General features: G+C 35.5%; 1 protein-coding gene across 1 annotated transcript in view; it reads right to left on the bottom strand.

The window, feature by feature from the left end:
- KLHL1 (kelch like family member 1) overlaps positions 1–27,912 on the bottom strand; it is a 367,352-nt gene that overhangs the window by 32,648 nt on the left and 306,792 nt on the right. The window contains exon 8 of the mRNA XM_043580333.1: positions 12,313–12,475. Coding sequence (XP_043436268.1) covers positions 12,313–12,475 — 163 coding nt within the window. The remainder of the gene's footprint in view (positions 1–12,312; positions 12,476–27,912) is intronic.

Raw genomic sequence — 27,912 nt, forward strand, 5'->3', positions numbered from 1 at the left:
CAAACAAACTTGGGTTCATTATTTACATAAGCACAACAAGAATAGTGATTGGCCAATATAGGTTTATTTTCTTTTCTTTTTTTTAAATCTACTTTTCTGGAATTTTTTCTTTAGTTTTGCTTGTTTATTTATTCTTTTGAGAGAGAGAGAGAGCATGTGAGCAAGGAAGGGGCAGAGAGAGAGGGAGAGAGAGAGAGAGGGAGAGAGAGAGGGAGAGAGAGAGAGAATCCCAGGCAGGCTCTAAATTGTCAGTGCAGAGCCCAACACAGAGCCCAGCCCACAAACTGTGAGATCCTGACCTGAGCCAAAGTCATATGCTTAACCAAGTGAGCCACCCAGGTGCCTTTTGCTGGAAATTTTCATAAGGAATTTCAGATTGAATTTTTAAGTTTCTCAAGGCTAAGAGAATACTTGCTATCAGGCTTTGCCTGCAATGCCTGCAGATCTGGATGAATTCCTCTCATCTATAAGTCCCCCAAATATCCTGAAGTTTCTGCACTTACCAGGAAGTAACTCCTTTACTGCCCTGGTATGACTCCTGGGAATCTTATAAACAAGGTTTTAGGATTTTTCCAAGGGGCTTTATTGGCTGCACAAAGCCAAACTTGGCTCTTTGAAACTACATGGTTATATCTGAGTCTATGATTGGCTCCCTCAAATACGACTGTCCAGCCAAAGCCTCAGTCAAATGAGTGTTTCCAACAGTGTCTTGTCACAAGGAGACCAGATTCTTACTGAACTCCTGCAAATAAATACGTTATCATGGAAATATAAGAATACTCACTGAGAATTTTTGATTTCTGGAAGAATTGTAAGGAGAAAAAGATAAATGTTTCATATTTGTTTACAAAGAAATATTTTATCAAATTTCTGTAAGTCATAGATAGCCTTAAGTCTGGAAGAGAAAACTTTAGAGAAAGAAGAGTCTCTTTGGATGCAGCTTTCCCATTACTTCTAGAAATTCTTAGTTGAGTTTTATGACCTTAAAGATATCAGAGACCTGTATTTGTCATTATGGTGAAATTGACAAGAAAATTCTGTGACATACAACACTTTAGTAATTAGAATTACACTTGATGACATTTACACCAGAATATATCAAAACCTTAGGGATTTTGTTTAATTTCTAGAATAGTTATAACATTCAACCATATAATACAACTTAAGAAGATTTATCATCACTTATCTGACAATGCTTCCCGTGTAATTTGACATACCAAAGAAATAAGCCTAATTAGTCAAAAATACATTATATTCCAACAAGATGAATTTTTTTAAAAAAAATGTATGCAGTTCCTCCTTTATTCCTCCCTGTCATCTCCCATGTTGATATATACTTATTGAGACAAGGACATCCAGGGCGCTGCATGGATCTGAGTTCTTGCGCTAGATGCTGTGATGTGCTGACTAGAATCTCTATCAGGAATGAAGGACTCTCAGCTATACGAAGGCTGCCAAGAGTCCTCAGCTCTCAAAGGCCATCAGGGATCGCCTTGACTGAAGACAGCTGCCTTGCCAAGGGCATGCCCTCTGCCCAGGTGGTCACATCCTATGACTGTCATAAAATTCCAGCCTTTTTGCCTAAATTTAGAATAGTTATGAAGGGTAATTCAACTTTTGGAACTCCTCAGAGAATTAGTTAAGGCTTCTGTTGATATTGTATCACTGCTCAGCTTCTGCCTAATCTTGCTTCGTACGCTTCCTTCTCTTCCCTAATAAACTACTTTACCTACTAATCTCCATAATCTTAGTCAGTCTGAACCACATACAAAATTCCTTTCCAAAGATCCCCTTCTCATAAACCTTCTACAGCTGTCTTTTTCACATTCAGAGTTTGTCCTAAGTTTTCCCTTTTTAAATACCCAGTCTCACTTCCCTTGCATACAGAGTTGTTTCCCTTATTATTTCCAGTAGTCTTAATTACATGTATTAAAATTATTTATATCTATTTTTATGTTTAGATTACCCATAAAGCTTCATGAGGCATTGGACAAAGTCCAAGTTGTTTTTTTTTTTTCTTTTCTGATGAATTTTTCAATGGAGATAAGTTGAACTTATTTGACATTCAATAAGCACAGAAAGAATAAAAATTTCATACATAATTCTGATCATTCTGAAGACATGTCCATTTTTAATTAAAACAACATTAAATTATCTTTAACTGAATTATTTTCCCAAATCATGTGAACTTGCAAAACAATTGGGTTAGTTTCTATATTTCTGAGTCTTAGAATGCCCAATTTTTATAAGTGTTTACCTTTAAACTGACTAAATAGAGCTCTTTTGCAAGTTAATTTTAGCAATACAATCCAGAAGTACAGAAAATATCACATTTACAACATATGTGGAGACACATAAAATATAAAAACAAGATAACAAAAAACATGTTAAAGGCCTAATTTCCAAATATCCCTCTTTACAACACAAATCTAATTGCAAGATGGTATTACAATTTATGGATCCATTAATTGGCCATTTTTATCTGGAATGTAACAAATATTGTGTCCAAGCAGTATTGCACAAAAAAAAGATTGCCAAGTTTTAAAGAATACAGCCCAAAGGGCCACATGCAGGGGTCAAACTATCATTTCCCATTCTCCAATGAGAACAAAGTTGTTTTTTACTATATGCTGCATCAATAACCAAACCAAATTAAGTCCAGAGTAACTCTGTGAGCACTGGTTCCTCCCTAAAAGTCAGAACGTCACCTACTGAACTAAATGGCTTCCTAGTCATCCTTTTCTTAATCAAGAAAAAGAGGCCAAAAGAACACAACCCCATATTTGGAGGTAACCGAATGGGTGGAAGAATGTCAACCAAACCAAATAGGAGAAGACTAAGCTCATCTGTGGTTGCACACAAAATGCTCACCATGAGATGTCTGTCCAAACTGAAATCAAAAACCATTTCCTTGCCATAGTAGGAGTGGGGCCCCAGGGATGTTCTCTAGGACAAAGAGTCCCAGCTGCTGCATGGACTCATCACCTAACACCTGCTAGTAGCTGGGGACCTACAAACCAAGGGCAAAGAGCTTCTGTCTGGCTCACCAAATCTGTAAACAAACTTAAGTTCCTCTGCCAGATGTGCAGCAAAGACAATCACTAAGACATGGCATATGCAGCAAGGAAAGGATTTATTCCAGAGGCAGCCAAACAAAGAGACTGAAGGACAAGTCTCAAATCTACCCCCTCCACCCTCCTGAAGCAGGAGAGTGAGGGAAATTCAAAGGCAAAACAAAAAGATCTGAGTAAAACATCACAGCTGTTCTTATTAGTCTGCAGCTTACAGCAGTCCCATTAACCCTTTGGTTACCAGTTGTATGGCTACAGAAAGCGTTTCCAATACTACAGCTTCCATATTTGAAGGTCCTACTGACTAAGCCTATGATATTCAAAATATAATTTTCACTCACAACATATTGTTACCTAGAAACTATGTTCAGACATCCCTTCCTTTGCATAATAAAAATATAAGAATTTCACACCCCCCACAGTGTAAAACCTTTGAAGCAACTCCCTGGATCCAGAACTCTGTGTGATCCTTTGTTTCTCAATGGATAGAGAACTCTTTAATCTGATCCCAAGAGAAGTCTTGTCAGTGCTGCTGTCAGAATACTCTAGTATCTGCCCTTCAGGGAGCTCTCTCATGAGATGTTCCTGTTAGAGTATCTTACAGTACAGCGAGCAGAATTTCAGTAAGCTTACAACAGGTTCTGTGAATGCTCTTGTTCCTGCTTGCTATGAAACGTGGATGCCTGTGGCAAATCTAGTTTAGATTTGCTGACATTGCAACATGGCTGGTAAGCAAGGTTGTATGTAGAAGTCTGATAGAAAACACTTAACTCTAATTATTAGAACATGCCCATTTTTTTTACAAGAAACCTCTACTTGTAAATATGCACAGGAATTGGGGTCAATTAACCACATTCCAAAAATTGGTAGAATTCACTAACCTAACACCTGCTAGAAATGGTCTCTACTACCTAATCCTTCCATATTTCCCTGCCAGCAACTCCTCTCCCCCGATTACAATTCTGCATTTCCTTCCTTTCATGTTTCCTATTTCCCTTTAACATAATGTAAGCTCTCTGAGGGCAGATTTGATTTATTTTCTTTGACATATCACCATGACCGGTACATGTTTGTACATTTTTTTAAATGGATTAAGTTCTTGGATTTCAGTTCTTGAAAAAGGGTGATTCATCTATAGAATTTGTCAAAGAAAAGGCACCTATGTTCCCCTGAAATAAGATTTTGACAAATGGCAGAAAAAAGTATTAATCATGTGTCCTGGGGACACAAAAGAAGGAATGATTAAATTTAAATGGGTGAAGTTAAAAAAGTGGTTTATGGAAAGGTACAGATTAAACTAGGCTTTGGATGATGGAAAACAATATAAATGGTCTCATTTAGGTTTTATTTGGGTAAAAGAAAATCTAATGCATTTTTAATACTTCCTGACACTATTGTCCTCAAATGCAATAACCTGAATCCTTTTAGTATTGATGTTGCCACATGGAATTTAATGCACATAGAGAACCAACGAGAGTTGTGCTAGGCTAGAGTTGTGTCACTTTGGAGAGATTTCAAATGTATCCAAAGATGAGGTGAAAATTCGAGCAGAGAAACGAGGTGGACAGTGGGAGGTGAGTGCAGAGTCACAAGATATTAAGAAAAAAAAAATGGAAAAGAAATTGAAGCAGAGAGGTGAATCTGTGAAAGGGCAAAAGTGTGTGTACCGTGTCGGCATGTTCGAGTAAACTGAGTGATTCGGTATGGCTGGGACATAGGGTGCTGGAAGGCAGCCGGTAGAAGTGGAGACGAGAAGGAAGGCGAAGTGTCAATCATAACAGATAGTGTATGCCAGACTGAGAGATCTGGAAGCAGCCATGCTCCACAGGGAGCTCAAATGAACTGTCTTCCTTTGCTCTACATTCTAGTTCTGAGGCATGGTTTATCCAATAATCCCTTTGGACCACGGGAATACACTATATCCAGTCTACTAGTGTGATGAGACTCTGATAATTTTATAGTTTCCTTGGAAAATTATAGTCTTCAGCCAGAGTGATCTTCATAAAATGCAACCGTGTCACTGCCCTTTCTTAACCTTTTATAACATCTTTACCTTAGCTAAGTTGCTATATGACCCAGGGTCTGCCTTTCTCTCCAAATCCTTGCGGCCACTCTCTCTCATTATGTCACAGCCAAACTTAACTTGTCCTCCTTTTGTTTGCACGTCACACTCAGGGGCTTGACACAAATTGTTCCTTTTCGTTACAGTGCTCCCCCACTTTCTGTAAATCTGTTAAATTAACTAAGTCCCAGCTTAAAAAAAAAAAAGTTTTTTCCAGGAGATAAATTACATACTTCCTGAGCCTCTTAGTAGTCCCAGGGAAACTCAGCAAACAAGGAGTTGTTTTTTAATGTATGAATCTAAGACAATACAATTTTAATACAAATTATTTATCATACAAAAATTTAGGCAATTTGGGATCCCAGCTTATGAAAAAGAATAGTAAAGTTGAATACAAAACTAAAAATAGTATTTCTCTTGGAAGGCGCCTTGCAAATGACAGTCCTTGAGGCTTAAGTTACTGTGCTAGATATTGGTGCACACTGGAGAAAACAACAGACATTTACTTTGTAAGATCCTTCAAACTGTGTCAGTTTCAGGCTGCACAGAAATTGCAACTTCCCCGTGAGTATTATTAGTATGAAGTTTTGAATGAATGAGCAGAATAAGTTTTGCCACAGTGAATCATGAAGCGAACCCAGCTATTTTTTTCTTGTTTGTTTTGAAGATTCTCTGTAGCATACATTGATTAAAAATTCAGGCCTATTTATGGGTGTGCTCAGACAGTATCAGTATCTGCTTCTTGAGCTAACTCAGGAAATAAAGAGAAAGAAACCAGAAAGACCGTTTAGCTACAAAGTTTGAGAGAATCAACAGAGAGCAAAGAAAAAACAAAAAGACTCACTAGAACAGATACTATTTGGGGACTCTGAGGTTTTATATGGCCAATGACCACATCGCAATGTCTATTTACTGTTTTGTTGTGTTTCTTTCATTTATCAAGTATGTTGACTCTGCCAGCATCAGATGACATATCTACCACTTAGCTTACTCTGTCTTATTGGAAGATTGACCAAAATGTTTCATGAAATTGATATAATTTTGCTCTTGAATTTATCAGAATATACTCATTAAGTTTAAGCCAAGAAGCAATTATTTATTTTTCCTCAACAAATGGTATCATAAAGAATCTAAACTTAGGGGCGCCTGGGTGGCACAGTCGGTTAAGCGTCCGACTTCAGCCAGGTCACGATCTCGCGGTCCGTGAGTTCGAGCCCCGCGTCAGGCTCTGGGCTGATGGCTCAGAGCCTGGAGCCTGTTTCCGATTCTGTGTCTCCCTCTCTCTCTGCCCCTCCCCCGTTCATGCTCTGTCTCTGTCCCAAAAATAAATAAACGTTGAAAAAAAAAAAGAATCTAAACTTAAAAGGACTGTTAATTGGCTTTTATTAGTCTAATTGGGAAAATTATTCAAAATAATCTTCAGAGAAGCAACAGTCAGGTTAGAATGACACATTAGCGATATGTGAAAACAAAACAAGGAGAAAAAAAATCATGTCAGTAGAGATGAGAAAAAGATAAACGCCTGTCGAGGGTGATGCTGAAACAATTTTCTGCTATGAGTCTGAACCATGAAAGGTCACTTTCTAGTAATTATGTTTCTCTCTGAGTAAAACAGAAAAAGCAACTAGACATTAATAGACAGTCATCAAATCACAGAATTTTTAGGTCATTAAATCACACTCAGGAAAAAAAAAGGTACTCAAATGAGAGCTATAATATTTTGATTTAAAGGAGAAAGATTATTTGAAAATGAAGTCATTTAAAATACTTACGTAGAATATCTGGATTAAATTTGGGACAAAAGTACTCAAAATGTAACAATTTCATGAATAAAAACTAAGATGAAATACTGTCACACTCTGATACTTGTTATGAAGTATGTTATTAGAGGAAAACAGAATTTCTTAAGATATTACATAACCTAGCTGACCAAAAATTACAAGGACAAGAAAAAAGACCAAAATGATGAATTCCATGTATAGCCAATTTAAAAGCCATATACTTCAAGACATATACTTCAAGAAGAAGATAGACAAATGACTAATAAACATTTTTAAAATGTTCAATCTCATTAATCTTTAGTGGAATGTGATAGCTCTATCCACTAGAATGTATAAAAAACATAAAAGATAAAAGAATGACATTACCAAGTCAGTGAGGTATATAGTATCCAGAATTTTTTTTTAATGTTTTTATTTTTGAGAAAGAGACAGAGAGAGAGCAGGGGAGGTGCAAAGAGAGAGGCAGACAGATGATCTGAAGCAGGCTCCACACTGACAGCAGAGGGACCAATCTCTTGAACCGTGAGATCATGACCTGAGTCGAAGTTGGACGCTTAACCGACTGAGCCATCCAGGTACCCCCTGAGTACCCAGAATTTGAATACACTTTTAACGTGTAAATAAATTCGGAAATCAGCTTGCAAAAGCAGTATCTACTAAAGCTGAACACAAGAATGCCACGTAGCCTAACAATTGCAGTTCCAGGTCTATACCCACCTAAAATGTGTACCCACGCTCACAAAGGATGTACATAAAGACATGCACGGGGCGCCTGGGTGGCGCAGTCGGTTAAGCGTCCGACTTCAGCCAGGTCACGATCTCGCGGTCCGTGAGTTCGAGCCCCGTGTCGGGCTCTGGGCTGATGGCTCAGAGCCTGGAGCCTGTTTCCGATTCTGTGTCTCCCTCTCTCTCTGCCCCTCCCCCGTTCATGCTCTGTCTCTCTCGGTCCCCAAAATAAATAAAAAACGTTGAAAAAAAATTAAAAAAAAAAGACATGCACAGCAGCACTGTTCTTATCAAAGTCTTTAAACAATTTTTTAAGGTTATTCATTTTTGAGAGAGAGAGAGAGAGAGGGGGGGGGAGGGCCAGAGAGAGATGGAGACACAGAATCTGAAGCAGGCTCCAGGCTCTGAGCTATCAGTACAGAGCCAGACTCGGGCTCGAACCCATGAACCATGTGATCATGACCTGAGCTGAAGTCCGGTGCTTAACTGACTGAGTCACCCAGGCGCTCCAGCACTATTCTTAATTCAAGAACTGGAAACTATTAAAATGTCCAGTTATAAGAGATTGAGTACATAAAATTTCTATACATTAAAGAATAAACTACAAAGATAGTTATTAATACTATCTTTTATTAAATTCTGAATTTCAAGACATAAAACAAGTCAATAAATAAAACTAAGTCAAGCACAAATTGATGAATAAAAAAACAAGTGGAGAAAACACGCATAGCTTCTGTATATGTACATGTTTGATTAAAAATAAATACAGGAGCACTTGGGTGGCTCAGTCTGTTAAGCGTCTGACTTCAGCTCAGGTCATGATCTCACGGTTTGTGGGTTCAAGCCCCACGTCAAGCTCTGCTGAGAGCTTGGAGCCTGAAGGCTGCTTCGGATTCTGTGCCGTCTCTCTCTGTGCTCTCGCTGCCCCTCTCCCCCCATCAAAAATGAATAAACCTAAAAAAAAATTAAGAACAATAATGAAACAGACAAAAGCTAAGGCAAAATGAAATTAATAAATATGCTAGTACATAAAAATATCAAATTAGGAGGAAAACAACAATACAAAAGGAAGTTTTAAAACAATACAAACTGGAATATTATTAATAGTCTAGAATTATAAACAAAATAGGCCTGCATTCCACTTTAAAATATCAGTAAAATAAAAATTTAAATTTTTTTTTAAAGTTTATGTATTATTGAGAGACAGACACAGAGCATGAGCAGGGGAGGGGCAAGAGACAGAGACACAGAGCATGAGCAGGGGAGGGGCCAAGAGATGGAGAGACACAGAATCTGAAGCAGGCTCCAGGCTCTGAGCTGTCAGCACAGAGCCTGATGTGGGGCTTGAACCCACGAACCGTGAGATCATGACCTGAACTGGAGTCGGATGCTTAACCAACTGAGCCACCCAGGCGCCCAGTAAAATAAAAATTTTAAAGGGAATATATATAACCATGTACATATACTTTCTACCACTATTTCTTTCTCTTGCTCAAGAAACTTCTGATGTTTATAGCAAGTTATAGCAGATAAATTGTAGAAAGCTCTCAATTCATGTTGTGATTATTATTATCTAAGATATCATAATGGAAAATGTTCTGAAATGGTTTTTCAAAAGCTATGTGGACCACATATAGATGCAAAATCATAGTTAGAATATGGAATGCAACAAAATATCAAAGGAATAATGAAACATCAATTAGTTGGTTTTATTTTATGTATGTAATGATCATTACAGTTAGAGTATTTATATAAACTACCACATGAATAGGTCAAAAAAGAAAAAAGTTACCATTTTTAATAGATTCTTGGAAATAATTTAATAAAACACGAAACCAATGCTGTTTTTTTAGGATAAAATATCCACTAAACAAACTGCAGACAATAACTTGCCCTTAACATCATGCAGTACATATATCTCAAAGAACAACTAACATCATACACAGATTATGAAACCTTAAAGTCTTCCCAATTAGAGGACACAGACAAGGACACCTGGTCTCATTACTATTTATGCATTATTTTAAAAGTAAAAGCAATACAGCAAAAATGAAGTAAATGCAAATATTAAGAAAGAAGGGATAAAGTTTCATTATTAGTTTACTGTGTTTATTTTCCTAAAAAATCAGTTATTATAAAATAAAAGACTAATAGAACTAACATGAATTTAGTAAGATGGCTATTATCTATATCTATATCTATATCATCTATATCTATATCTATATATATATAGATATATATAAACTATTTTCTCTAGTGTACTTTAAATGTATAATTATTAATATATATGAATAAATATAATAAAAATGCACAAAAGTATAAATAAATGTGAACAGACCTCAAAATAAGATATGAAGGCCATGCCAAAATTAAAAACCACCAAAATGTATAGAGGTTGATTTTAAGAGATGAAAGCAGGTCCATATTCTCAAATGAAAAGATTTCAAATGTAAATACCTGTGATATTTGTTTCCAGGCAAAATCCTCAAGGGATTTTCAAATCTATGACACTAACAATGTCGTTTTCTGCCTAAAATAACTTAAGTGAAACCTGAAAAAGCCTAAGCCAGAGGAAATAATAAACAAAAATAGGTTGATATAAATACACAAACATGAAATTTGTGTGCCAAAACATATACAATTAAAAGAATAAATGGACACAATGTTGATGCCAGTGGAAAATATTGCTATATATTCCATGAAAGTAGAAATATAGAAATATACTTGGTCAAATAGAATAAGGAATACACACAACTTTAATCTTGCAACTATACAAATTTACATTTTAACAAAATATTTTTCAATTTCCTTTTAGGTGGTAACAAATGGCAACAAAATGTTGATCAGGATGCACTGAAAAAGGTATTTTTCATGTAATGCTGTTCAGAAAGTTTTTGGTAAATCTTACGAAGGAAAGGTTTAAATTATATTTATTTTAGTCCTGAAAATAACTCAGTCCCAATTCCCCTGAAATCCACATTGCAGAAATTCTTCCTAAGGAAATACTCAGTAATTTGCCCAAAAAGATTATATCTAACAGTGTGCAATGCAGCTTTATTGATAATATCAAAATTTGGGAAATATTTTAGATATATATTATGTTAAATGTAAATATTTTAGATATATTTAGATACTTTAGATACTAATCAGAGACTAACCAGTTACTTACACTTCGGGACCTTTTTTTCTTTTTTTCTTGCAGACAGTGGACTACTGCATAGCCATTAAAATTTGAATTTGCAAGTCTTTAATTCTATGGAAATGTTTATTTACAATTTAGATGACAAAATCAGCTTCTTTAACAACATGGTATAATAATAACTTTCTAAATATGTACATATTTAGAAAAAAATTAGGTTGTCAAAGGAGATTGAAAGTGTCTCAATTGGATAAGGAAATTTATTTAACATTTACTCAGTAGACATACTGAATGTGGATTATGCCCATTCATAACAATGAATGATGTAGACAGATCTCAACATTGACTGAACATACGTTAGTGAAAAGAGATGGAAAACAATAATGTATGTAATTTCAAGAACAGTAAGCAAATTGTTTGAGGTAGTGTGCAGGGTGGTCTATTTTAAGAGGGTAGATAGGAAGTACCTCCATGGGGACAAATTTTGAGATGGCATCTGAACAATAAGAAGGATCTGGACACATTAGGATTGGTAGGAACATCATCTTGGACAAACAAAACAGCAAATTCAAAGGGACTGAGAGGTTAGAGCTTGCCATATTTGAGACACAGATACAAGGGCAATTTGGCTGATGTAAAGAGAAAAAAAAAAAAAAAAAAGTAGAGTACACCAGGAGAAGATCCAGTGGGTACCTTTAGGTGAAGATAGGCACTGTATACTCTTTGCAAAGAGAAGGCCTTGAAGAGGAATGATATATGCTTCATATTTGTAAAAGGATTGCTCTGGCTGATTTAGAAAATGGACTGTAGGAGAAAGAGAGGTAGGGAAACCAGATTGAAAGCTTTTGCCATTGTCCAGGCCCGAGTTGTTATTAACTTTGTTTAGGGCAGGAGTTCTCATGGGAGTGAGAGGGAGCCTATTTTGTCAACCCCATAGGATATCAGGCAATGTCTGAAGACTTTTTGGTTGTCACACTGGGATGAAGGTGGAGCTGACATCTAGTGGACAGAAACCCAGAATTCTGCCGAGCACACTCAGGCACAAGACAGAGCCTCAGCTCCAGTAAAGGATTATTTGGCCCCAAATTTCAACAGTATTGAGGTTGAGAATTCGTGATTTAGGCCAATAGGTTGGAAATAGTACAAAGTGGACAGACTACTATAATCATGCAAAGAATATATATGAAGCCCCAAACTTTTAATAGCATTTTGAAAGCTTCTCAGACAATTTTACCAGTAAGCATATAAATATCCAGATCTTTAGTGGAAATAATTCTTATGAATTATACTTCATACTGCTTTTAACCAGCAATTAATGCGAAGGAGTTTTGGTTTCTGTTTTATATGGAGAGACAACCAGAAAAATATGCAGTCTTAATTTTTCAATTATCCATGAAGACAAAATTAAAGGAAAAAAAATGACAATTGTAAAATCTATAAAAAGATTTTTATTGGATTAGCTTACTAAAAGTTATTTTAAGAAGAATATTTACTAAAAATATTTTCCAGATGAAAAAAGAAAAATCTACTCACTTGCCATTCAAAGCCGCTACACCAACTGTACTTCGGGCAATGGACATACTGGCTACAAATGTCCATTGCTGACTCTGGGGGTCCCACCTCTCCACTGTATTCAGATAGCTCCAGCCATCATGGCCTCCCACAGCATAAATAGGGCCTTCAAGAACTGTTACACCTAAAACATGGGGGAAATGAAAACTGAATGAATGTGCTTCACAGTGAGATTTAAAAAAGTCAGATTAACAGTACAAATTGTGATGCAATTCAAAATAGGCTGTAGCTGCTACACAAATGCAATGGGGTAGAAACTATTTACTATTAATTGTATCATTTTATTAAAGTGAAAACAATTAGAACCAAAATAGGTATGATCTAGGTGCTTTATAGAAGAACATTAATTTGCTTATTTATATCTCTATGAAAAAGCAAATTCTAAAAATCAGAGATGATACACAGTGTGCCTCTACTTCTGAAAAACATTTCTATACTGCGGTTTAAAGTAGTTTGTTACTTTAAATGATGCTACATTAAGCAACACAATATTATCAATTTGAAATTCAGGGTAGGGTTTTCTGTGTTTTGGCTTTTTGGTAACTTCATAATAAAGTTATCTAAAACTTATAAAATATGAAGCATTTCATGTCACAAGCTGAAATCACTAAACACAAGCAATCAAAACAAAGTAATAGTGAGTCATGGATGAAAGGAGAGATAGATAATAGATAGATGATAGATAGATGATAGATAGATGATAGACAGATACTCCTATATACTGCTTTTCCAGTATATTCTTTTCTTCATAGATGAATTTTATTAAATTCTAGCAATTGCTAAATATTTATATATCATGTTAATATTGGCTGAAATGATTTCATTATATAAAGAGCAATTCTGATGAATTTTTTCTTCAAAATTCAAAGCCTGATTGTCAGGACTCTGAAGAATCCATGATTTTACCCTACTTGCCAGCTGACAAGTTAGACTGCCATAAATATAGGTATATTGGTAGAAGACATGAGAGTTGTGTGTCAAAGGGGAAAGGTAATTCATTACTTATAACAACAGTAAGAGAGTATCACCTTTTATTGTTTGTCTTTCACTTGTTCTTCAAGCCCTTGTTCTTCCAATAGGGTGACCCAAAGAGGATGACCAACATGACCTTAACTTTGCCTTCACCTTGACCAAAATTTAGAAAGGATTCTTCTTGCTTTGAGGGCCCTGACCTCATTTTCCTTAGAGCACTTATTTTAGAAAACATGTAATTGCACATTATTTCTCTCTGCACAAGATTTCTAGATGGAAGTCTTTTGAAATGCCTCCTACTCGTGTTACAACTCAGGACTTCTTTCTCAAGGACCTGAGAACTATTTCTTTGAAATGTAATCATCAAGAAAGATATCGAGAGCCTATCTTCAGTTGACACCTTGCTTCAAGTTGTAAAACTACTTCTTGTTGTGAAGACAGAAAATTTACCTTACCTTTGGGTATGGCCAATTAGCAAATACACTTTTCCTATAATCCTTTACACCTGCCTGAGCTCTTAAAAACGCTCCTGGCTTTGTTTTGGTGAGGTTGAGTCCAGCCAAAATTCTGGGCTTTCTTCCATGTTACAATAGTCCCTTGCATGTTAAATTTGTCTAATGAATGTTTTTGCAGTTCAGTTGGAACTTGAACATGCAGTGGATTGTATTACAAGAAAGGAAATGGATTTGCCATGAGCACTAAACCCATGTGCTTATTACTACAGAAGGAGACATTATCTTCATGCTTTTAAAGCATGCCTGCCTTTCACTTTGGAGAGAGGAATTATCCTCTCTTCTAAGACTTTCCATTATATTAACATCCTTTTGCGGGGGGTCAGTGCCTTGCTCCAAAGTTATGCAGAAATTTGAGAGACACATGGAGAATTTTCTTTCAATAGGAACCTGAAAATAAAACAACCCCTTGTTTGCTCATTCATTCACCCATTCATTTGAATGTCTGTTGTGTGTTAGAAATTGTTCTTATCACCAAAGACACAGTGCCAAGAACAGAGGTGAACAAGGCCAACAAAGTCCCTGCCCTCGATGAGCTGAGCTCATATTTATTAGGCAATAAATATGTAACTAAAATGGAATAAGTACATGATTCACAGTAAGCAAGGCCTTCACACATATTATACAATTATAATTTAATAAAGAAAAAAGTAACTGATTAGAATATCAAATTACTGTCATACATATCTCCAACTTAGGGATCCTATTTTACACACACTAGTAAGTAGCTATGCATATGGAGGACAGGGTTCTGATGCAATGACTGCCGAAACCAAAGGACATAAGCTTTGTATGTTGATCTTTTCTTGGGGCAGCTCAAAGTAAGTGGGATCAGAAAGGATGGACAAATGTTAAGTTTGGGGCAATTTCCAAAGGAGATGAATATATCTTATGGAATTTTACAAGAGCATGTATAATCATTCCCATGTCTCCATAATGATTAAATATATGGAGATAAAGGTTAAACATCAATGAAGTTTTTAAGGAGATATCCATCAGAAAGGGCCAGATCATTAGCATGAATCTAATGAATTTACATTTTATTCTAAGAGCAAAGGGAAATCACTGAAGTGTTTATCAATGAGGGATTTTATCACCATAATATTTATTTTGATTTGGTTGTAGTAAATGGGTTGGAGTCAGTTTAGGAGGCAGTAGAGAGATGGTTAGGAGGAAATTGTAGTTATCCAAAAAGGATAAGATAGCATCTTGCATTAGTAGGTTAAAGAGTAAATAGAGAAAAGTGGAAATATTTGAGCTTTATTCTGATACTGGAGGTTTGTTGCTAGAACATGCTAATGGATTGGATCTGGGGTATATGAATATGTTTCAACGATAGGTGAATTGACTGAAAAGTTTGAAAACCACATGTTGAAGATATCATGTCTGAGGGAACTATTAGACACCTAAGTGGAGCATTCAAAAAGGCTGTTTAATATACTTGTCATAAGTTCAAGTTAATGTTGGAACTATATGTATAAATTTGGACTCCTCAGCAATGACATGGAGTTTGAAGGCATGGAATCAGATAAGGGCAGTTAAGAAAAGAGTAGTAAGAGAGAAGGTAACAGAGACCAAAATCTAGCCCTGAGTGGCTTCAAAATCAATTACAACAAAAGAGAACAAAAGAGCCAGAGAAGAAATGGCCAGATAGGTGGAAGGAAAAGCAGAAGCTTTTGGTATCTGAAAACTACGAGTGGAGAGTATTTCTAGGGGGATGGAGTAATCATACACTTGCATGTTTCTGACCAAGTACAAATTTCTATTGGATTTGGAAAGAGGGAAGTTATTGTTCACTTTCAAAATAGGTTCTGGACCATCACATTACAAGTTTTAATACAATCTGGTAACTACCTAGTCAAATATATACCCTACAAAAATCATTGATCTGTACTTGCTTTTTTAACTGTTTGAGATTATTTGACTTTTTGTACATGTTTCAGTCCTATAGTGTAACATATATAAAATGCCACAGATTTATGGACTCTGAATGCCTTATGATGTGATTTGCATAACTTTTGCAGCTGTGATGATTCCTTTGCACAAGGGTCTCATTAAGTAGAGTTAGTAAGTGGACCAGAATAATTTCAAAATTGGAATGATACATTTAATTTTTTCCTTATGTTTACCAAAAATATCTTACAGATGCAGTAATGCAAGGTTAAGAGTGTAAAAATATTTTTCTGTGCTTTGTTCAGTAACTACATTAAACCTGCACTAAAAAAATAATAATTTAATGGAAACATTTTTGTATGTCTCAAGCTTAGTAACTGCATGATTACTTCTGATAAAGAATTTTAAAATGTCTTTTGATGTTTTATGTTACCAAAATGTAGTTTTTCAGAACACATAATTATTTATATATCTTAAACTGTTGGTCTTGCACATATTATCCCCCTTATGATTTCCTCTGTAAAATATTTATTAGAATTTTTTGTATAATTTTCCTTCAAGACCGTTCAATGAAAGAAGCAAACTCTCCCTAAGTTTCAGATAAAGTAGCACAAACTGAAGCTGAGCATTTTCTATATGGGTTACAGAGAATAAATGTATGCACTGGCAATTTAGGCCTTTGAACATGGGAAGTAATCAGTGGGGCGTGGTCCATCTGGATAGGTCACTCCCCAAAATATTTCACTTAAAGCAAAATTTACTCCCACTTACATAATGTACCTCAACATATTTATTTTACTATTTCTATATCAATACAACCAGATAATTTTTTTCCTGAAAAAAATTATTGCTCTTCTCTAACCTTGTTATTATTATCCATTTAAAATATTGCTAAATTTATTCTAAGCTCTAAAATTTTCCAAATTAAAGAGATTATGTTTAATTAAAAATTGTGACAACACAAAGCCAGTTCTTAATATTGCTCTATTGTTTGCATTTTTGCCATTAATTACATAATTTGAAAAGCATTAGCCTGCAAAAAATGAGATCTTCTTTTGTTTAGGTACAGAACATTTTTTTTTTTTAATGTTTAGTTTTGAAAGAGACAAGCCTGAGTAAGGGAGGGGCAGAAGAGAGGGAGACAAAGAATTCTAAGCAAGCTGCAGGCTCTGTGCTGGCCTGATGCAGGGCTTGAACACAAGAACCCTGATATTATGACCTGAGCCAAAGTCAGATGCTTAAATGACTGAGCTGCCCCGGTACCCCGAGAACACTTATTTTCAAATGAATAACAATACATTTAAGTTTCTTTTGACCTAATAACTATGTCAAATAAATTACTACAATATAACTAATTATTACCTTTTGGAAGTCTCAAAATACATTTTTTTTAAGTTTTTTTTTAACGTTTATTTATTTTTGAGACAGGGAGAGACAGAGCATGAACGGGGGAGGGTCAGAGAGAGAGGGAGACACAGAATCTGAAACAGGCTCCAGGCTCTGAGCCATCAGCCCAGAGCCCGACGCGGGGCTCGAACTCACGGACCGCGAGATCGTGACCTGGCTGAAGTCAGACGCTTAACCGACTGCGCCACCCAGGCGCCCCTCAAAATACATTTAAATTACTAGGGGTTTCAATATGTATATTGCCTGGAATATAGACATGAATTTATTATTAATCTTCTTTTCTAAACTGTTTTCAAAAATAACCATCAAGGATACAGTAGCACCTAGTAAGTACTCATAACTAATTATTAGGGTGATTTAAATCCAGTGTTATCAAATAGTTTTACTTTAGAAGCAATGAATCAATAAATAAGATTAATAAAATTAATACCTCACAGTTGTGCTGTGCAAAGAATTAAACAAAAATAACTTACATAATTGGGAATGGAAAAATATATAAGTAAAATTATATACATTTTATATACATTACGTTAAAACATTTTCCCAATGTTATTAAATTTATATGCATGTACATATGTATATATGTGTGCGTATATATGCATGTTTGTATATGTATATATATAGCTTTGTATCTATATACGCTTATAATATATAATATATTAATATGCTCTCTATATAATTATTATGTAAAATAATAACATATAGAGAGAAACAGAGAGACAGAGTACGAGTGGGAGAGGGGCAGAGAGGGAGACACATAATCCAGAGCAGGCTCTAGGCTCTGAGCTGTCAGCACAGAGCCCAAAGCAGGGCTTGAACCTGTGAGATAATGACCTGAGCCGAAGTTGGATGCTTAACCAACTGTAACCGACTGCGCCACCCAATCGGGGTGCATGCCCTAATACATATATAATTTTAAAGTTTATATATTTTTGAGAGAGAGAGAAAGCACATATGTTAGTGGGGGAGGGTCAGAGGGAGAGAGAGAGAGACAGAGAGAGAGAGAGAGAGAGAGAGATAAAGAGAATCCCAAGCAGGCTCCAAGCTCAGAGCAGGTCTGGACTCAAGACTTAGTCCCACAATCCTAGGATCATGACCTGAACATAAGTCAAGAGTTGGACACTTAACCGACTGAGCCAATCAGTAAATATATATATATATGTATATAATATATATATATATGTATATATATATAATTTTAAATTGTTGATAATAGGCAGAGCAAAATGTACTGTGTTGCACAGAGATATTTTTTATGCAATCCTACAAAATCATGTTGGCTTAAGATAAATTTTTACTTTTGCTTAATCTTCAGAGGATAAACACACTTTGTATTGGTGTATTGTATCCCATTCTTTCCTTAATTGTGATTGTCATTGTCAATTTTGACTACCCAGTGAAATCACCTGGGAACCTTTGAAAAAATACTAATGTCTGAATTAACAAAGATTCTAATCTAATTGGACTGAGATGATGTCTAAACACAGAGATGCTTCAAAGTTCTCTAGGGTGAGAAATAAATGTTTATTTATTTTGAGAGAAAGAGAGATCATAAGCAGGAAAGGGGCAGAGAGAGAGGGAGACACAGATCTGAAGCAGTCTCCAGGCTCTGAGCTGTCAGCACAGAGCCTGATGTGGGGTTCGAAGCCATGAACCATGAGATCATGACCTGAGCCAAAGTCGGATGCTTAACTGAGCCACCCAGGCACCCCTCTAGGGTGAAAACTTTTAACTGAATCCTTAGCTGATTCCTCAGTCAAGATTGAGAATGACTACTGCAGAAGAAAATGATATTAGTAACAGAACCACTAGGCAGAAGGCTTCTGACCAGTAATCTGCTTACCTCACAAGTCACTAACATCTATCATTCATGGTGTGTGTGCGTGTGTAGGTGTATGGAATCAAGGTTGTCATTGAAGTTTAATAGTCAGCTAACATCCAATTTTACTACTATGCAATTTCCCTTTCTTGGATTCATTCATCATCCATCCAGTTTTCCAATAATTATGGTATAACCTCTACCCATGAAGTGTACAGTGGGGTGGAGAGGGGCAGGGCATATACATCAATGAAGTTCACCGATAGGTAAAAATTTAGTACCTGTCCACAGGATGAAAGGAATGTTTTTTTCTCCAAAGTGAAAAAGTGTTGACTAAGCTAAAACCTGGAAAATATTAGGATTCCCTTGGGGGTTGAGGAATTCCAGGCAGAAGGAACATTGGTATAAGGGCCTTGGTGGTAGGCAGAATCAGAGTATGTCTGAGGAGCTGCAAGAGGGCCAGTGTGGCAGTAAACCTTGAGAGTTAAGGGACAGGCAGTATGGCATGCAGTAAGCCTGAAGAGTTAAAGTACCACTCGGTGTGGGACTTTATATATGAACAAGAATTTTTTTTTCTAATCCTAAGAGCAATGTGAAACTGTTGAAAATTTTAAAGCAGAGAAATGAGGCAATTGCATTTATTTCTCAAAAATTGTCATGCTAGATGTGCTGTGGAGAAATGAGAATTGATAAGTCCATACCAACAGTGTATGTAAGAGATGGTAGTATCTTCTGTTGATGTGGTAAAAGTTCATATAAAGAAACTTGAAAGACTCAGGAAATGTTTTCAAATGAAGATGTATTTATTGGATCCTTTTCCTAATATCCCTCCTTCATCCATTCCATCAACATGTTCTGTGTATTTAAAAAAATACATCCTTGCCATGTGATTTGAAATGTTACTTAACCTCTTGTACCTCAGTCTTCTGATTTGTACAATGGAGCTAGTTATGGTGCCTAACCCACAGGGTTGCTTCAAGGATTGAAAGAAATGCGCTTAGAAAAGCATATGGCACATATTTAACATTGTGCAAGTATTCAGCATGATTAAGACTATGATAGTAATTTATCAAAACCCTAAGTCTTCTCATCAAATTTCAGTCTATTGTATCACTGTAGGGATATGGGAGAGACTTCTGAAGGAACCAGTTAAAGATTTAATACACTCCACTGTGCCACATTGTCTCCATTTCTGAGGGCTCCATTTATGTTTGCTCCCTGTAGGCAATTTAAAATATTGATCAAAAACCTTCCACAAAAAAAGACCCTCTCCAAATATTTTACTAAATAAATATATATTTCCTCAGGATGATTGTGGGTAATACTTAGTCATTGTTTAAAATAGGAATATTGTAGGGGCACCTGGGTGGCTCAGTTGGTTAAGCAACTGACTTTGGCTCAGGTCATGATCTCACGGTTCGTGGGTTTGAGTCCTGCGTTGGTCTCCATGCTGATAGCTCAGAGCCTGGAGCCTGCTTTGGATTCTGTGTCTCCCTCTCTCTCTGCCCCTCCCTCACTTGTGCTCTGTCTCTCTCTCTGTCTCTCTCAAAAATAAATAAAGTGTAAAATAAATAAATAAATAAATAAATAAAATAGGAATACTGTATACATCTAAACAAAAATAAATAATCACAATATATTTTGAAGTGCTATTCTTCCAAATGCCAGCTTTCCTTGTAGCTATGCATTGTTGGCTTTTAAGGCAAAAATTACATTGAGGTAACACAGAAAAGTGTTATAGAGGCTGTGGGTTATAATTGGGTGATTAGAGGAGACATCACAGAAGATGAGGCAAGAGAACTGTGGTTTACAGCTTGGCTGTAATTTTCACAAACACAGATGCAAGACATTATAAGTGAAGGAAAACACTTGAGCATAACACAGAAGTACGAATCAGGCTACAAATAGCTAGAGTGACTACTTACTTTAATCAGTGGTTATGCCAACCATAAAAATGTGCCTGCCTATAATTGACTACTATTTTTCTGTATCCGCCATGGAATTTGCACCAAGGCCACACTTCTTACCAACGACTCTCAGACAGTGACTGTGCACGGTGATGGTGCTAATGCAGGCCCACTCCTTCAGCACAGGGGATCCCTGCGGATTTGCCTCTAGGATTCCCTCTGGAGTTGGCCAAACTGCTTTGGGAACTGGGTTGGAGTCTGACGCTCTTTCTACCCAATCCCAATCCTCCTTCCTCCCCTTTTGCCTTCGCAGAAGTTATGTCAAACATGAAGGTCTGAAATCTGTTTCAGTCTCTTGAATCTTTCAAGGCTGTTTCAAACCTCTTGAACAGCGAATCCTGCCTTGGCATCTGCTGTTTAGTGAACCCAAACTAATATTATTGTTAAAAGAAAAAAGGTTGTAAATAAAGTTGAAAAAAATGTGGGGAGGGGAGCAGGTGGGATATAAAAGGCACTTTAAGAAGTACAGATTTTATGTGAGACTCTGAGGAACGTTTTTATGCAAGAGTGTTGGTATCATTAGAGCTGTATTCTAATTAGATTCATCTGACCTCAGTCTTTATATCATTGTAGAGAATATGTGGAGAGACAAGTGATAATGCCATTAAAAAATCCCTTCTCCTAGGGGCGCCTGGGTGGCTCAGTCGGTTAAGCGTCCAACTTCAGCACTCAGCTCAGGCCATGATCTCACAGTTCATGGGTTCTAGCCCCACGGCGGGCTCTGTGCTGACAGCTCAGAGCCTGGAGCCTGCTTTAGATTCTGTGTCTCCCCCTCTCTCTCTGCCCCTCCCCTGCTCATGTCTCTCAAAAAAAAAAAAAAACCTCTTCTCGTGTCTAGATGAATGTAAAGAAAATGTCAATGTGTAAGTATGCCCATTGGGATAAAACTGGAGAGATGGGATGTGTGCCATTTATTATTCAATATGACATGTAGATCAAGATCCAGTAATTCAGCAAAAATGAATAATTGTTGACATTTTTCACGAAGGAAGCTGAGAATTTAAGAGATCCTACTGGCAAAGACATATTAAATTCAGTTGGTTTGATGTTAAAATCTGAGCAATTGTCCTATTCAAATTGTTCTCCACTGCATTACTGCTGGAGTCTACCGAAACACACACTTTCTGTGTATGACAATATCAACTTCTTGAGATTCTAGGCTCACTTTCTTTAATGACATAGAAATACTTGAAAATAAATGTTCTTCGATGATACCCTTTAGCTGCTCTCCTCTAGGAACAACAGGGTGATTAAAAAATAAATGACACTCAATATAATTTTTAGGACAACCAATTTCTCCCAGAGTTGTAGTAATTGTTCTCAAAGATACATAATTACACACAGTATGTTAGTAATGGACATAAAAACAAATATATGTAATCCAAATTACATAAAATTCCGATACACTTTTTTCCTTAATTTGTTTACAATTCAACAGGGGACAGGGACATTTCCAGGCTTAAGATATGGGCTAAACCTAACACCTGCCTGATTACGTGTTAATACCTGACACATATCTGAAGTTCGAAATATTTTGGCAAATGAATGAATGCACAAATTTGGTGTCCTATGAAAATTTCCATTATTCTCTATTTTCTGAATGTTAATATCTTGCCTTCCCAAATGGATTGTAAACTCTGCATTAACAGAGTCTGTGTTTTATACATTACTCCCCAAGGCCCCTAATATAACACTGCCACTATGCACCAACAGCCTCTCCTACTTCCAGTCTTGTATTGACAGTGCCCCTGAAAAATCATGCTAACACAAACATGGTTAGGCATCTTCTTGCTAATGCACTTGTACAGACTCTGGTGTTGCACAGTGATTCTATAACCTGGCCTCATTCCACCTGCCCATGTTTAATTTCATTGCATTTCCAAATCCCTTAACATTGGATGTATTATCATGACCCATATGTTCCCTGAACTTTAACATTCTATACCTCAGCTAGTCGGACTAAATTCTGTTCTTTTCAGAGCTAAGGCAAATAGAAAGCTTTCTGTAAATTTTCATTCTTTTAGTAAGATTTTGTCCCATCCTTTACCATCACTCTGCTAAACTTTTTTTATGTGAATCCTCATTCTGAAATGTAATATGTATACTAAATATTTTATAAATATGTAGTATCCAGATTCCTTATCAAATACCATTCATTATATGCATTGCCTATTTTATATTCTATTATTATATTTTTAAATATGATGGATGCCGATTAATAAAGATATTGTTTATCTTTTCTATAGTTGAATTGATTTAAAAAGTAATTTAAAAGAACAGCACTGTGGAAGTAGTTAATTTCTTAAAGCATCTAATGCAATTCATTCATTAGGATTCTTTTGTCTTACCTTTATGTATAGCCTATTGATTATACTTTATTGATTATATTTCAATAACTGCTAAATTAGATAAAATTGGGGAAATACTCTGCTTTCATGCTAAATGAAAATGAAGCAGGTGGGTAGTGGAAAGAGCATACATTTTGAAGATTGTGTTAAGACTATTCATTTATTAACTGTGATTTTGTGAAAATCCCTTAACCTCTTTGATTCTCACTTTGTCAATCTTTAAATTAGGGATATGAGCTCTTCTCTTTGGATTGTTCTAAGGAATAATTTACATTATTATTTTTTTAAATCTCATAATATATGTGGCAAATATTTCAGAGCTGGGTTATTATTTTTGTATTTTGTACCTGTGCTTTAAATGTTGAGTCTATTTTCAAAGTAATATTCCTGGTTGAGAATATCAATTTCCAGGGGATTGTAGGTACAATATGAAACTATTTTAAAAAAGTAAAATATTTCACCAATGCTAGTCTAGATATATTTATACATAAGTCAAGCCTTATTTGGAAGTTAATTTCACAGTATGCAATGAAATTAAAGGGAAGTGTTTTGGGACCATGTTTACTTGAACAAAATTCTTTTCCTCTTTACTTCCAATTCCAAGTTTTTGCTTCTGGGAGGTACACTGGTGATGAAATTTTTAGGCTACTTGGTAGAAGAAGCAAGACTATGAGATTGTTAGGCTTCCACGACATAGCCTGGGTAAGTTTCTCAGAGACACAACAGAATCCAGTAGTAAGAAGAATCAAAAAGCAATTCCAGCCAAAAAAATTGGCATCATAGACATTTTTCCCCAAAGAGAGAGCTGACATTTCAAGTGACTTTGTGGATTTCTTTGGCTTTGGTTTCCTGGGAAGCCAAAAATTATGTAGAACAGACGGCTTCAGTCTTTTGAAGTTGGGACAGTACAGAGAATCTACAGAACATGGAACCTCTGTCTGTCCAGAAACCACAACAGAGAACTGATGGTTTCATTGCTTCTTCATAACAGACTCAATGGAGTATGAGTCCATGGTATCTTTTTTACCATCTGTCAGAATTCCATCAAATAGAGTACTCCAGTCACCTAAACCTGAGACACAATGAGCTTATGAACAGTAGTTCCTAATCAACTAAAACTGTAAATATATATTTAAAAGATATATTAAAATTATATATAAACACACATATATATGTGTATATATGTATATGTATGTATATATATTGTATGTATATATGTATGTACATATATGTATGTATGTATATATGTATATATATGTATATACATTTATGTGTGTGTGTATATATATATATATATATATATTTGCCTGAGCTCTACTTAGAAGGGTTGTGATAAAATTTGCTAGAGTTGGGGCTCAGTATCCACAATTTAAAAGCTGCCAACATAATCTGAATGTGTAGCCAGTATTGAGAATTGCTGCCACAAGGAAAAAAGACTCCAACTGTTCCCAAATGCCAGAAAGGATAAGTAGAATAATCTATAAAGCTACTAATCTAAATAGAATTACAGAGGAACTGCCAAATTGCTTAAAAGAAAGGAAAGTCTACGGGTATTTATTTGTAACCACAAAAGAAAATTTATGGAGATTTTAAAAAGTGTGTGTTTATGTATTCATTTTAAAAATATATTATTTTCTTTTAAATAGTTATGGAAATATAACTGGACAGAATGATTTATGTTGAGACCCAAATGAGTAGCCTTGAGAAATAAAGAGGAAGAAATAGCTTAACTCATAGAACAAAGATATAAATAAATGGATACATGAAACAAAATAAACTAGAAAAAAAATCCAGGAGAAAGAATATGTGAATAGTAGCAGTTCCTGGAAATAAAAGGGGACATATAGATGTTATAATTTTACCTTTGGTAGAAGAAAAATTTGCAGAACTGCAGAAAAATATTGATATATAGATTGAAACATCCTTGACTTCTAGGTAAGATCAATGAGGCAACAAAAAACAAAAAACAAAAAACAAAAAACAAAAAACCTCACCCTTGGACATATCCTTGTAAAATTCCCAAGCTTCTCAGTATTTTATTTTATTGGAGTTGGGAAGTAATTAGAGGGGTGGTAGAATATTTTATTTAGAAAAAATTGTCTTGATCAAAAAAATTTGGCTTAAAATATGGGACTCAAATAAGTCTGATTAAAAGAGCATTTAATAATAAATTGAGACCTCTAATTAACAAGAGTAAAGAATAAAATAAATAGCATCTTCTATGGAAGATGGAAATATTAGAAGAGTAAGAGGGAACATATTAAGATAAATTAAGAAGAAAAAAGAGGAGGAAGTGGAGGAGGGGAAGGAGAAGGAGATGAAGACAAAGAAGAAGAGAAGAAGAAGAAGAGGAAGAAGAGGAAGAAGAAGAAGGAGAAGAGGAAGGAGAAGAGGAAGGAGAAGAAGGAAAAGAAGAAGAAGAAGAGGGGAAGGAGTAGGAAAGAAGAAAGTATGTTAGCTTTGATACTAATGGTGAAAAAACTCATTTTTTGAAATAAAAAAAAAAGCTTTTTCAGATTGGGCTAACAAAACTTAGTCACATGATATTTTTAATAAGCATGTATATGAAAGGACAAAAGTGGAAAACAAATTGGTTAGCAAAAAAATTAAACAGCAGGCAAATGTAAACAGAAATATAGAATTTGCATTAACATTAATGTCACACAAGGATACAGAGGGGCATTTGATATGGCTATATTTATATACAACATATATAGAATTGATTTCAAAGTTCCCATACAAAAAACCCTGTTTGCACCAAAAGACATAGCTAAATTCATAATGTAAAATCTATTAGAAATGCCAGCAGTGCTAAAAATACAATTATAGTGTGAAATTTAAGTATGCATCTCTTAGCCTTAGAGAAATATCGTAGAAAAATAACAATGTCTGAAGAATTGAACAATCAAATTAATTGACTTGGCTTAATTGATTAGTGTAAAACCATGCAATATTTAAATGGAAAATATACAACTTCTGGAGATAAGAAATAAAATTTAACATATTTTCAAATTAAAAAGCTAAACAGATTTCACTAGGGAGACACCATTAATAAAAGTAAAATAGTTGAAATTAATGAAAGAAAACAAACCAATCTAGGTAGTATAGATAAGCTTCAATGTTCTTTATTTGAACAGATCACTCAAATATTTTGATTTGTATACCTACCTGACTTATAAACTAAGATAGTAATAATACCTAGATTAGGAATGAGGAAGACATTATCACAGAAGCATGAGAGACTAAAAGAATAAGAGAATGCAGTGGTGCCTGGGTGGCGAAGTTGAGTCCAACTTCGGCTCAGTTATTCCTGGGTTCCAGCCCCACATCGGGCTCTGTGCTGACAGCTGAGCCTGAAGCCTGCTTTGGATTCTGTGTCTCCTTCTCTCTCTGCTTCTCTCTCTCTCAAAAATAAATAAACATTAAAAAAATTAACTTAAAAAAGAAAGAATAAGAGAATACAGTGAGAGACCATGTGTTATATGGACTGAATTGTGTCCCCCTAAAATTCATCTATTGTATTCATAATTCCCAATGGGATGGCATTTGGAAATGAAGACTTTAGGAGGTGATTAGGGTTAGATGGGCTCATGAGGGTGAAGTGCTTATGATGGGATTAGTGACTTTAAAGAAAAGAGGAGAGAACTGCTATCTCTAAATCATGGGGGGCACGGCAAAAAAGCAGCCATCTGAAAACCAGGAGGAGTGTTTTTACCAGAACACAACCATGCAGGGATGCTAATCTTGGACTCCCATTCTCCAGAACTGTGAGAAACAAATTTCTGTTTTTCAAGCTGCGAAATCTGTGGTATTTTGTTTGGGTAGCCTGAGCTGACGGGGATAGTGTGGTAAAATCAAATACTTAAAATTTAAATTAAATATGTAAAGAAAAAGGCAATTCTTTATGTACTGACACTTGTCCACATTAAGTGAGAAAAGAAAAAAGCTGCTAATCATGTACAGTTTAACAGTACTTATGTAAAAGATACAAGTATATATATATGTATATATACACATAATAGGATGAAGGAGTCACAAGGCATTCCCTCTCTCTAAACTCCCAGGACCTTAGGCATTTTGCTGTCCCACTACCAAGTTTACCTTGTTCTCAAAGGGCATTTTATGCTGGGGCTTCAGTGCTTTTCTTTGCCATGGACTTGGGATAGAAATTCTTTAGTTCATCTCAACAGATTCCTTTAACTTTGGATTTGGAGGATCTCCATCCTTTTCTTCAATAGAAACCTAAACCACTTACGCAAATTGATCCACACCCTTCCTAGGAACAAGCTATCACCAAGCGATGCAATAGTAACAATGTTAGTTTATACTAATTTTTTAAAAAATCAGCCATACAATTTTACCAACTTGGTTATATGCTGTAAATTAACAACTGACGACAGAAAAGTTTGCTTATCTGCTATATATCATTCGTATGAAAGGGGCATTCAATATTAATGTAATATTTTCCCCTCACTTTCAGAAAAGAAACAGGAAATAGATGTGCATATGTCTAGTTTAAATTATTGCTACATTTATTAGTGACTAGATTTTTAAGAAGTAATTTTAGAAATGAAAACAAATATGTTATCCATGATTTTTTGTTTCAGGTTTAACCTAGAGTTATCTGCTTGAGGCAAAAATTA

This window comes from Prionailurus bengalensis, chromosome A1, assembly GCF_016509475.1.
Source record: "Prionailurus bengalensis isolate Pbe53 chromosome A1, Fcat_Pben_1.1_paternal_pri, whole genome shotgun sequence".
Lineage (NCBI taxonomy): Eukaryota > Metazoa > Chordata > Mammalia > Carnivora > Felidae > Prionailurus > Prionailurus bengalensis.